We start from the raw sequence: 13,086 nt of genomic DNA, 5'->3' as shown, positions 1-13,086 counted from the left end.
TTAGCATCCCCCTGCGCTCTATCAGAATTGAGGTGTTCTTCCTACCTGAATCTCGAGCGCTTTGAGAAGACAGTAGGACCATTCCGTCAGCTGTCTGCTCAAAGTGCTTTTGCAGTAGCATTCGTTTTCTTGCAAAGTTGCTTTCAAAGTATCGAAGAAAATAATTTTGGAAAACCTGTTAACAGTCTTATGGTTTCAGGTAATACAGAAGATATTTCTAGTCTCATGTTGCATGAACCATAGTTCAATTTTGCATATGGAAAAATCAGTTTTCTGTTTAGCTGACCAAAAGTTAGTGTTGCCTTGAAACTATCCTGTGAATCTGTTATCTGATTGCTTGCAGGAATGGGTTGGGGAGCACTGTTTAAAAGAACCTGAGAGGCTGTGCACAGACAAAGACCTTATTTTGGATCCCGTTCTTTCAAACAAACAAGCGCAGAAACTCCTTCAACTTATCTGTTATCCTCATGGTGTTAAAGAGTGCACCGAGGGTGACAACCCTCAGAGGCAGCACATCAAACGCATACTTCAGGTAATGCCGTGGGGAGAGGGTGGAAAAACTGCCCGTGATGCGCTGACTCGTAACCTGTCCCTCGCAGCACCGCCGCGTGACGTTGATCTGCAGCTCCTGGTGCAGATTCTTCTGTAGAGATCTCTGTGAGAACGTTTCGTAGTGTGACTTCCGATGGCTCGTTACTTCTCGTTCCGCAGTTGTGGAGGAGGCAAGCGTGGAGCACACTCATCCCTGCTCTTCGTCGTTGTCAGGCATTAGGGAGCCACTGGAAAGGGATTTGCTTTTCGGGCTGCTTAGGTGGAGCTGCCTGCTGTCTCAGCAGGGCTCTGGGTCAGCACTGTGGTGAAAGACACTCCTGCTCCATGGAAAAGGCTCAAACACCTTTTTAGCACAGACTGTCCTAAACTGATCGCTCCTTCAGATTCAGCTGCGTTAGGGACGCCTCATTTCTTAAACGACAAAATGGATTTTCTTTGAATAGACCTGTGAAAAGTCAAGTCAGCAATATCTGGACTAGGACAAACAGCGATCAGTGTCTTGTGAAATAGTCACCCAGCGGCTGCGTTTCCTTCAGTCGTGTCTGTCTGTCTGTGTGCTGAACGCAAACGTGCCCACTGGGATGGCAATGCCATGGATTAACGTGATTACTAATGAAAGATTGCTTTTTCCATGTTCATAGTCAACAAACTCAGGCGCTGCAGAGAGCAAGATTTTTGTTCAGAAAAGTTGAATGGTTAAAAGTATTGAGTGACAGTATTAGCTGCAAAGATGTGGAAGTTAACGTGCGTTCTTTAACGGGTGTGATAAGGGTACCAGAACACTGGGACAGGCCGCCCGGAGAGGCTGTGGAGTCTCCTTCTCTGGAGATGTTCCAAACCCGCCTGGACGCGTTCTGGTGGGATCTGATCTGGGCGGTCCTGCTCTGGCGGGGGGATTGGACTGGATGATCCTTCGAGGTCTCTTCCAGTCCCTGACATTCTGTGATTCTGTGATATTGGGGATGTCATTAGACTATTAAAACAAGTACTCACTGTGATGATCTGCTTATAAGGCTTTTGCATGTAACTTATTCAATTATGGGGCTTTTTCTTTTTTCTTCAGACCTGCGAAGTGCTGACACTTGTGTTTGTAATGTTAATTCTTGCCTAGGATTTAGATCAGTGGACTCTGCGGCAGTCTTGGTTGGAGCTGCAGCTCATGATCAAACAGTGCATGAAGGAGCCTGTGAGTATTTGTTTTCAAACTCTCTTACCTAAATATTGAATGCAAAAAAGTATGTTAAATTTTAACGTAGTCCGTGAGCAAGCATACCATGAATGTGCTAGTTTACTTATGTTTTACTGTAGGGTTCTGGGTCTGTGGCTGAAATGAACAGCTTGTTGGATAATATTGCAAAGGCGACAATAGAGGTGTTTCAGCAATCCGCTGATCTAAACAATAACTCTTCTAACTCTGGTATAGGCCTCTTCAATCCAAACTCTGTTGGAAATGCTGACACAAGTAATACAAGACAGAATGGTAAAAAGACATTCCTAAGGTATTTTTTGTAGCACCTTTTTAATTATTTTAGCCGACTTGATGCTTAATTGTGTGTAGATTGCCTAGACTTTTTTTTGCACTTAGAACAGGAATGTACAAAAATGAGTTACCTGGAGGTTACTTGTATTTACTTTTGTTTAACAATAAATGTAGTTGCTATTCTTGAATTTTCTGGGAAGCGGAAATTGTGACTGCTCAGTCCACACTCATTACTCCAGATGCATTGTGTCAACTGCTTTATTGGAGCAGTTCAGTCTTACAGCAGTTTATACTGATTGCAAAACTGCGTGGATATTTTGACTGAAATAAGTTTGTTCTACTTCTAGTTCCTCTGAGCGGCGAGGAGTGTGGCTGGTGGCTCCCTTGATTGCCAAACTGCCTACCTCGGTTCAAGGTAGGGTCTTGAAAGCTGCGGGAGAGGAGCTGGAGAAAGGCCAGCATTTGGGGTCATCTTCTAAGAAGGAAAGAGATAGACAGAAACAAAAAAGGTACGACCTTGGGAAACCCCTGTATGCAGAGCTGAAAGGTATTTGTGAAGGAGGAGTTGACTGAGGACTGGATTTTGGCTTCACAAAACCTCATTGGTTCACTTTTGTGGAGAAAAAAATTATCAACCCCAAACAGGGTTCAGGCTTCATTTTGTTTGAAGAAAGATCAGTGGTGTTACACGTCTTCCATTGGCTATTCTGCAGCTTGGTGATGGGAAATGTTAAAAGAAGAGTTAGCGCTTGTTGTGTCTTCCCTTCTGTGGTGGTAGGCCACTCTTCTTGCCATTAAGATCCCATAGTTGTCATCAGATGTCACTTAATTCCTTTTGGGAATTAAGCTTAAGCTCATCTCTAACTTTCCAAGCACGTGAGAATTTTAATGACTTAATGGTTATTGGTTTTCCTTTAGTAAAACATTCTTCCACAGCGCTTGCAATTTTTTTGTTCTTCCTCAGAGTTACGAGAGAGATTACATTGAATACTGTACCCAGCAAGGTCTCCTGGCTTCAAATACCAACCATCTTTCTTTTTGTGAAGCTCTTCCAAAGTACAGTTGTTCAAGAAAACAAATCACTCCTTAAAGGCTTTTGGTATTTGATGGTTGGATATGGTCCCACCACAAGTCTGTTGTTCTTATGTGTTGTCTTTTTGGTGCCCTTTGATGTTGTTCATGCTGTGTGCTTTCCCTGAGCGTGGGACCACTGACGAGGCTTTGCCACTTGTAGTACTCTTGTAAACCTGCGTTGCGTGTGTTGATTTTGGCTTGGGGTTGTCATTAAATTCTGTGGAGCCTTTTAAATCTGCTGCTATTTTCCAGCCTCTTCCACCTAGCTTATTTTCCCATTAAGGTTAGATTTATTTTTTTTTCTTTCTATCATGATTGCAGTGTGCCCATTGCTCTGTGTTGTGCTGGACCTTCCTCGTTCATCTGGGCTGTTTCTTAGATAAGCTCCTTATGTGACGTATCGACCTACAGAAGTTGTGTTTGCCAGGTTCAGTTCTGGAGTTAATTATTGTATTGGCTTTATAAATCCATCCCTTCCTTGACCTTCTGATTCATTCGTAACACCGGCTTGGTCTGTTGTTAGATAAAAAGGACATCTTACTTTCTGCATCTCTTTGTCAGGTGTTTCTGAGCATTTCAACACTTTTCCATTATTCGCTGGCTCTCTTGCTGCTTCCATCAGTAAAAGGGAATATGGAACCTCTCTCTGTCTTCTGTTCCTTTTCCTACGGGAGAGCTCTAGTGTAGAAAATGGAAATCAAGCCCCTCTCAAAGCCCACATAAAATACCTGTAGAAACTGCTGAGCCCTTCCTCCACAGTTGTTCCTATGTGCAGAAGTAAAAGCATTTACGAAGTTGTTCTAGTTGTGACAATAAATTGCTTCCTTCTGTGCTTTTTGAAGCTTGTCAATCTATTCTTCATCAAACCCAAACTTTACTGCTCTGTGAGTGACAAAACCAATGATATCTATGGCAAAGTATGAAATCCTATATAACATGTATAAGATTTCTTTTTCTTTTTTCAGACTCTGCTTTGTGTAGCAGGGATAGCAATTGCAATAATAACTGTACATTTGTCTTATGGGAACTCATGAGAAAAGGAAGAGATGTTCCTACCGTGTTGTTCCTAAAATTTGAAAAATCGCTGTTTAACATGGCTTTTGAAAATGCAGACTTTCTGTTTCATGCCTTTTATGGGACCTTGGCATTTTGCCATTCTTTTATAAAATTGTTGAAGTCAAGTTAAACGCCAAATGAAAGTAACTGTCGAAGTGAACACGTGTAAACGTGTGTGTGTGGATGAGTATTTATATTGTGTTCAAGGATGCACGTAATTTTCTAGGAGCTTTTATACCTAAAACCATCACAATAATTGCATGAGCTGTTACTCACATCCCTTTGCTGACATTTTAACTTCTCTCCTACTTCACATGTTGTACTTCCAAATTCATCTTCATGTATTTCTTTTAGTTTGTCTTAATTTTATGTTTATAATGGATACACATAAATCTAAAAAAAAAATAATTAAAAATCTGAAAGCCTGAGCTCACACTGGTATGGCATGTCTCCTACAGTCAGCTACAGCTGCATCTCGGTTTACTTACACTAAGCCCGTGTTAGAATTGTAGTGGAATTCAGGCAGCTGTCGTTCTAATCTGTGCTTGTAGGGGAAACTTAGGTGGGATTCACTTCAGATCAAGGTGTCCCTGCCCATGGCAGGGGGTCGGAACTAGATGATCTTTGAGGTCTCTTCCAACCCAACCCATTCTGTGATTCTATGATCACTAACGTGGATTAGAAACTTTAGCTGTCTAATCTCTACTAAAATTATATCCCTGGTTAATCAAAGTAGTCTTAAAGTAACGTGTTCTGTTTCTGGTTCAGGCCTTCAAGTGCCCACGCAATTCTTGGTCCTTCAGTGCCCCGAGCGAGCTGGGTTCTCAGCAATGACGCGCAGAACGTGCGCGCTCATCCCGGCTGGTGCTCTGCCTTCCGGGGTGCATGTTCTCCTAATCCAACTGGCCAGGCTTTAATGTGCTAAACCAGCAACAGACAGAGGTGCAGGCAGTGCCGCTTCCAGGAAAAAAAAGTAGACAAAAGAAGGAAGAGAGTGAGGATGGGAAGTGTCAAAATAACTTTACTAATGGACTTCTGTGTTTGCTCTCTTAAAGCATGTCTCTTTTGAGTCAGCAACCTTTCCTTTCGTTGGTACTTACTTGCCTTAAGGGACAGGATGAGCAACGGGAAGGGCTTCTAACATCGCTGCAGAATCAAGTTAATCAGGTAAAGCAAGCACATACCCGTGAGCACCCTTCGTTGGGTGTCTGATGTGTCATCAGTTTGGTGTGTGTACGATGGTGTGAAACCGGGAAAATTACAGTGCAATGGTATGCCAAAGGAGCAGTCCAAGGAAGGAAGAACGGGGAGGTGTTTGTTCCTTTTTGAGAGTGAATACATCTCTTTTTTTCTAAAATTGTTACAGAGAAATATAATGAACTTGAGTCTGATTTTGGTTCTTTCCAGGAAAAACAGTAAAAGATGTTTGTTCTGAGAGGATTGGCCTTCTCAGTCTGTAGCTTCATCATAAAAAGTTTTTATAAGTTCGAAACTTTCCTTCTTTAGGAAAGCCCTTCATCTTCTCCAGTTGGTACAGATTAAGAGTTTTTCATGTTTTAAAAAATAATGTTGCTAGTCCCAAACTAGCCCATTGCCTGCAGCTCTTCCTTTGGGTCGCTTGTGCTTACTCACAACCTCTGCTGATTCTGCTCTGGACTCGCTGCTCCCATCTGGTCCGTGCTGCAGCCTGCAGTAGCTCCTCCAGGCTGCCTTGGAATGAACACAGGCAGTGCCCGCAGTAGTGGGTGCATGTTTCTTTTTTTCTGTTTCTCGTTCCTACGAATTACTGTGACAGTGAAAATCGGTACCTGTAAGGGCGTTATTTTCCCATATTGCCTCTTTGCCCAGGTCCCGGCTGTGGTAGGTCCACATCCTAGTTAAACTCATTCCTCTGATGTTTTCTTCCCCTGGTGTTACTGCCACTTGGGCTTTCCTCTTGCTGTACGAGTTCTCCGCTGAAATGCGGCTGATCCAGGTGCCCCGAGATTCTGGTCATTTCTCAGTCTGAGATCCCACCAGATCCTGCTGGGAAGCTGCATCCAGTGCAAGAGATCTGTCTGTTCACCTGTGGTGAGCAGTTAAATAGGGCGTTTGAAACAATATTTTTAATAAATGCATAAGGAAGCTGCTCGTTTTCTTTTTGCTACAACAGGAAGGTCTAGTCACGCAACTGATAGCAGGTTATCAGTTCTTTACAAAGGAATTTTTTCCCTAGCTAGTTTGCTTAATCTGCTCTAAGCCTTCAACAGGCATGAGAATAAAAAGGTTAATAATCTTTTATGTTTCCTTATAGACAGTGCTCACAAGCACTTAAACTTCAAAGGGAGAAATTCCTTTTACAGGAAGAAAACAACCTTATCAAATGCTTTTTCTCAGATCCTTAGTAACTGGAGGGAAGAGCGGTACCAGGATGATGTTAAAGCTAGGCAGATGATGCATGAAGCCCTGCAGCTTCGTCTGAACTTGGTAAGAAAAACTGCTGTGGTTATCCCAGTGTTACAAAAAGGTGCAGCAGCTGCTGTGCGGTAGGTGTAAGAGGCAGCACTGCGCCAGGGCACTGCAGGGGCTGGGGATCCCTTACTGCTGGCACCTGGGGGTCTCTCAGCCCCCAGCCCCAGGCATTGGGCACCTCCGCTGGGATGAGGGCAGCTGAGGCCACACCAGGATGTCAGCCCACAGGCAGCTCAGGAGCCGGTCAGACACAGCCCTGGAGTGGGCAGGCAGCGCCCTGGGACCAGCTGAGCTGCCCTGGGGCTGCTGGGCCAGGGGCAGGAGTGGGGATGGCCCAGGTGGGGCTGGCCAGGGACAGCCAGGGCTGGTAGTGCCCCCTTCTGCCTCTCTGCTCCTTTAGTGTTCAGCTCTGCTCTTCCCACCTCTCTTGTTTCAGCCGATGCCTCCTGGCTGTAGTGTTTAGATGTCGTTCGTATACAAGGGGCAGGAGGAAGGACAGCCTATACCTTATTCGTGCCTTATCTTTGTGCTGATTTCTTCCTTTTACCGTCCCTGGAACTTCAGAAACGGATCATGGATCATCCTTTTCTGGACGTTCCAGGCCGTTACCCACTGATGGTTTATCTCTGTGTAACAAACAAGGACTTTATGGAATTAGATGGTCAATATGGTGATTTTATGGAATTAGTCAGTCACGGCTGAAACTTTCAGAGCTCTCAGGGAACGTAACATTTGGCTGTTTAACCTACATGTGCAATTTCAGCTGCTGCTGCTTGGATACATGTACTTATCAACTTAGTTTCCACCGAGTTCTCCAACGTCCCACATCTCTTGAAACCTCTGTGCCAGCCATCAGGGTGGCAGTGGCTCATTTAGCGCAGTGCGTAGGTGTGTGGAGGCTACAAACGAGGCCAGACGAGAGATAGGAGGAACACTGCAGTGTTCTTCTCCTCCTGTCTCTCCAGAAGCTGCTCAGATGTGGGGTGCAGCCAGAGGGGTAACCACAGCCCTGCGCTGCCACTGGCAGCCCAGCTGCCACCAGCTTTGGGCTTGCTGTGGCTGCACTTGGAGCAAAGCAGCTCTCACCGGCCGCTGAGCAGCGCGGAGACGTGCACTTTGTCACGGGATGGGAGAACTCTTCATGTGGGAAATGTTGGGTTTGTTGTTAAAGCAGCAAGATTTTATCCTTTTGTAAACCATAAACCACATATGTAGCTCAAGGAGGAATCTTCTTAGATACCAGCTCAGCAAGGTTTAGGAGCTGAACGCAGGTACTGAGAGTTGAAACAGTCTCTGTGTTTATTGAGCAAGACAAGACCCTGAAATAAGCTTTAGGCATAGGGAAGAGTTGTGTGAAGTGAAACAACTAAAAGCACAAACAGTGAAGGGGTTTAGAGTGATTATAAACATGGCAAATAACAAGATTTCCTTTTGGAGAGCTGTGGAGTGGGAAACATCAGAAAAGAGGATTGGATGCAGACAGTGGGCACAGGGGTGATGTGCAAAGGCACGAACTGACGGTAGCACCGTGCAGGGTGGGAGGTGGGAGGGCCCCGGGCTGCAGAGCAGCAGCACGGAGGGAGCAGTGCCGTTCCACGTGGGCTCTCGCCCCCCGTGGCGTGGCACGGAGCGGGGTTCTCTCTTACAGGGCTGTCGCTGTCTGACAGCTCGAGCTGTGCTTGCGTTAGCTAGAAGTGGTGTACCTTTGAAATCTGGGGGTTGGGCTCTCTTCAGACCAGTTTGGTGATCGGGCAGGTCCCTGTGCTCCTGCAACTGGTCCTTGGGAGGGGGAGTTTTGGTAAATGGCTCCTTCCCAAAGCCAAGGTGCATTCTACAGTATGTTACTGTACTGGTAGAAATAGTGAAAAATTGTTCATGGGGTAAAACACATCCTAGCAGTTTTCATTTTCAACCAATGCTATGTTGGACTTCAGATTTTTTTTTTTTCTCTTTGCACTGAACATTATTGTCCAATTTTTGGGTGTGGGAGGAAAGTGATAACTGTAAAGTTTTAATTCAACACCTTTTCAGTTCTGAGAATTTTCTCACTGACTTCAGTTTGTTACATCAAACCTGAAAGTGAAGATATGAAACTGGAGGAGAAGTGTAATAATAATTTACTTTTCTATAGTTCCTTCTTAGGAGCAGCTTTTTACTGGGAGCATGGGGTGGGGAGGAAAAGTTACTTCAAGTCAGCCCTTGAAGATGGCATTCAGCACACAAGGACTCGTGGGACGGGGTCGCAGTTCTGTGCGTGAGGAGCACGTAGGATGGGGGGAGCCTCGGGAGGTGTGTGCAGAGCCTTGCTATCTGCTCTGTTGTTTTGCAGGTGGGTGGCATGTTTGATACGGTGCAGAGGAGCACCCAGTGGACCACGGACTGGGCACTTCTGCTCCTCCAGATAATCACTTCAGGAACTGTTGATATGCAGACCAACAAGTATGTCTGCACTATTTAAACAAGCTAATTGGCGTCCTTACTGCTTTTAAGTTTAGATTGCATGTATGTTGTTGTTGTATTTTCCTTACGATTATCCTGTTACTGCTCGAGTGCCACGTACGTGCTCAGCGTGGTCTTGGTCGGGGAGCACCTCTCTTTGGGAAAGCACTGGAGCCACTCTTTATGCTCTTCCTTAACTTTCCTCTGAGCGCTTTCCTCCGTTGGAGCTGTGATTCCTGGTGACTGTCCGTTGGCAGGTCGTGCTGGCCGTGGCTCCGAGCTGGGCTCTATAATACCATTTGTGTGTCCACCCTGACAGTCCACCCGCATGTGCGCACGGGGGCTTCCGCGTGCCAGCTGAGGGGGGGTGCAGAAAGCTGGGAAAAGCTCCGCTTGCCCAAGAGCTGCCTCTGTGGCCTTTGCTGTGAACATCCATCCCTGGATCTCGTGGCAAGTTTCTCAGGATAACACTTGTCTTTACTCTCAGTGAGTTGTTCACCACCGTGCTCGATATGCTGGGCGTCCTCATCAACGGGACGCTCGCCTCGGACTTGTCCAACGCTTCCCAAGGAGGGCCCGAGGAAAACAAAAGGGCTTACATGAATCTAGTGAAAAAATTGAAAGTAAGTGTTGTATCTTGTCGTTTTCAGCATTTCTTTTGAATCGCCTTCTGTGCTCGTATTTTAACCCTGTGGTTTCTGGTGTCTGGGAAGGCCTCTTGGCAGAAGAGGAGATACTGAAACAGCACTAGTGATAACAAGGAGAAACAGAAGAAAATAAAAATACAGGAATGTGGGAGTGGGCAGACAGACTTCTAGTATTTTCTTTATATTAAATTGAAATTAGGGACCCTGCAGCACAGTTAATTTTATTCCTGTTTGAGACACTAAATTTGTGTTACCTACTTTTTACATTCTGTTTAAACAAGAGCAGAAAAGCAAACTTAAATTCTTTAGAAAAAAAACAACAAAAAACTCTGCAAAGCCACTTGTTTAAATTTAGTAAAAGTACAAGGAAATGATTCATCCAAAAACTGGACGTTTTCTAATAGTGAAAGCAGTGCAATGTTTCTCTTCCTTTTTCCCCCTTTCCTGTCTGACGGATGGATGTCTTTATTCTGTAGAAAGAGCTGGGAGACAAGCGCTCGGAAAGCATCGACAGGGTTCGCCAGCTGCTCCCTCTGCCGAAGCAGACGTGTGATATTATCACTTGTGAGCCGATGGGATCCCTGATCGACACTAAGGGGAACAAAATTGCAGGATTTGACTCCATTGATAAGAAACAGGCAAGAGTAAATGTTTGCTTTCATCTGAGTTTTTCCCTGGTTTTTGAAGCGTAGGAAGTGCAAGCAAGCAGGTCCCACTCGTACAGTGCGTGTGTTTTTGGGCAGTGTCAGGAACGCGTCGTACTTCTGCTGTAACACAGCCCTGCGGTGCTCTGCCATCACCGAATGCCACAGCCACAGCAATGCCACCTCTCGTAAACAGGCGGGCGTTCCATGGGCAGCGATGCCAGGAGTGAGGAGTGCCGGGGTGGGGAGTAATGCCTTCAAAAACGGGTGCAAGTGGCAGAGTGTTCTTTGGCATCAAATGTGTATCTGTTCCAAATATTCTTGCATAGTTTTTGTTTGCGTGATCATAGAATCATAGAACGGTTTGGGTTGGAAGGGACCTCAAAGATCATCCAGTTCCAACCCCCCTGCCATGGGGGGGATCATGCCACACATGATCCGTGTGAAAATTCCGAGGCGGAGTGTGAAACCAGGAGTGGGTTTGGAGAGAGGCACGCAGGGAGCTGTCAGACCCGGCCGACAGTGCGGGCAGCCTGGTGGGACTGGGGCCGGGCACTGGCATCACCCCAGGGCTGCCACCCTCCACTCCCTGACAAGTCACCTGCAGATAGACTCAGAGCTTTGGATAGATATGTGCTACTCATACAAATTCATGGGTTTGGGAAAACTTTCTGATTTGTTTAAAATTTAGTCATCACGTTTGCTGCGTGCCCTTCCGTGTTACGTCTTCAGAGTACGTGGTCAGTTTGTGACTGCGAAGGTGACGAGCGCTGACGTAAGCCTGCTCAGTTCTTCAGTGCAGGGGCTTGACTGGAGCCAACTCCACCAAAGTTGCCAAAAGGAAATTCCGTTTGACTTGGAGTTGAACAGCAGAGGCTCTGACAAAAGTATTTGCTTTTCAGGCAGAATCTTGCATTTGAGAGCTCGTGTAACCTGGGAGCCGTTCGATCTGTTGCTTGTTGGGGGAAAGACGAAGGGCACGATCCTGCTTACAAAAGACAGAGGAGGAAACAAAGAGGGGGGAAATGTGTATTAGTTGGTTTGGAGTTTTTTTAGGAATGTGAAGGGATGCATAATTTTTTAAAGTGAATTTATATAAAAGAGAAACATGGAGCTTAGGATAGAGCTTTTTATTCTGCAGACTGGGTAGGCATTTTTTTGGTGATATACTGCTGAGGCTTGTCTCCCCTCATTTGAATACGTAAACTTTTAGCAAACATTTTCTCAGATTGGCAATTTTTGATAGATACTTGACTTTTCCTCCAAAATATGATAGATAGAACTTGAGATTTTTAGCATAGCTATAACCAAATGGTACCATAAAAATATAATTGCTTTTATCTAGTGGCAGCCTTGGATAGAGGTTAAAATTCCACCAGTATGCACTTGGTACGTTTTGTGGAGAGGAGAAAGTCCTAACTGGATTTTTGTGACTCAAATGATGATGTACAAAAGCAAGTATTCCGCTCTGGCGTTCCATTTCCTTAAAATACTAACTTCACTTTTATTCTGAAACAGGGTCTTCAGGTTTCAACAAAGCAAAAGGTGTCCCCTTGGGATTTATTTGAAGGTCACAAAAATCCTGCTCCTCTCTCCTGGGCATGGTTTGGTACAGTTCGTGTCGACAGGAAAGTGATAAAGTATGAGGAGCAGCAGCATCTCCTCCTGTACCACACGCATACCAAACCCAAGCCACGGAGCTACTACCTCGAGCCCTTGCCCCTTCCTCCAGAGGAGGAGGAGGAAGAGCCCACCACACCTGTCTCTCAGGAACCAGAAAGAAAGTCAGGAGAGCTCTCGGATCAGGGAAAACTTGCCACGGACGACGAGAAGAAGACAAAGGGCAGAAAGCGAAAGTCGAAGTCAAGCTCAAGGGCTGATGTAAGTAGTTGGTGCCCCATGCAGAACTTGAAGTACCTCACTGAAGCATCTGATGTTGCGTGGGGCTGTCTTTGCTACCTGCAGAAACTGTTCTGCACCTGGAGGAGCGGGTCCTAATACAGGGAGTGAATGGAGATGGTCAGGAGGATGGTGGATTTCTATCCAATAGAGCTCAGTGTAGAAGAATGTACTGTGCTTAAGACCTTTTGTGCTATATAAAATACTGGATCTTACTCACTAAATACTATTTGGGTTCCGTATTTGCTGTCTTTTGCTTGGTGTAAAGTACAGCTGTTATCCTCTGTATCAATTTCTAAAATGTCTCCTTGTCAAATTATGTTGAGAGCAAACATGCTGGTTCAAACCCAGGTCCCATTCCAACAGAAACCAATTTGGAAGAAGCTCTTTCACGCAGATAAACTGTTTTACTGTGCAGTTTGTTCTGGTTTCTGAGACGCTTTCTCTTTTGGTTTTAATGGTTTCTGAGGTGTGGGTTCCTAAGCTGAAGAACTACCTAGAGCAACGGGTTTGAAGAACACGCCTGGCACCACCCAAATAAAAACGTACGAGGTTCTGTGCGATTACGTCCTCTTCACACTGCTGCCAGTGTGGTCGTACGTGTCGTAGACGTGACAGTGTTCTGCCAGCATCCAGCTGCTCTGTCAGTGTGCTGAGTTTCAAGTAGCTGTAATTTGGGGATAATTTTCTGACCTTTTCGATGTTTCAGCTGAGTTCCTCCTGTTATTTCTATACTGACACAGTAAGCTGGCCTTGTGCTGTGCCTGCAGAAGGTGCTTGCTAATAAGGTGCAGATGGGTGGTGTGTCTGTGGAGCTGTTAATTACCCGTGGGCAGGAGCTGTC

The 13,086-nt window shown here is 45.4% G+C and overlaps 1 protein-coding gene across 5 annotated transcripts in view; it reads left to right on the top strand.

The window, feature by feature from the left end:
- MED12L (mediator complex subunit 12L) overlaps positions 1–13,086 on the top strand; it is a 140,306-nt gene that overhangs the window by 112,076 nt on the left and 15,144 nt on the right. For all 5 annotated transcript variants that reach the window (XM_086618187.1, XM_086618186.1, XM_086618184.1 and 2 more), the window contains 10 exons: positions 344–532; positions 1,664–1,738; positions 1,861–2,051; positions 2,380–2,541; positions 5,218–5,329; positions 6,539–6,628; positions 8,943–9,052; positions 9,540–9,675; positions 10,176–10,337; positions 11,862–12,224. In XM_086618187.1, the coding sequence (XP_086474313.1) occupies positions 344–532; positions 1,664–1,738; positions 1,861–2,051; positions 2,380–2,541; positions 5,218–5,329; positions 6,539–6,628; positions 8,943–9,052; positions 9,540–9,675; positions 10,176–10,337; positions 11,862–12,224 (1,590 nt within the window). The remainder of the gene's footprint in view (positions 1–343; positions 533–1,663; positions 1,739–1,860; positions 2,052–2,379; positions 2,542–5,217; positions 5,330–6,538; positions 6,629–8,942; positions 9,053–9,539; positions 9,676–10,175; positions 10,338–11,861; positions 12,225–13,086) is intronic.

Source organism: Tauraco erythrolophus, chromosome 11 (genome assembly GCF_009769465.1).
Source record: "Tauraco erythrolophus isolate bTauEry1 chromosome 11, bTauEry1.pri, whole genome shotgun sequence".
Lineage (NCBI taxonomy): Eukaryota > Metazoa > Chordata > Aves > Musophagiformes > Musophagidae > Tauraco > Tauraco erythrolophus.
The sequence above is the reverse complement of the archived record's forward strand: the minus strand, read 5'-3'. Positions and strand labels throughout refer to the sequence as shown.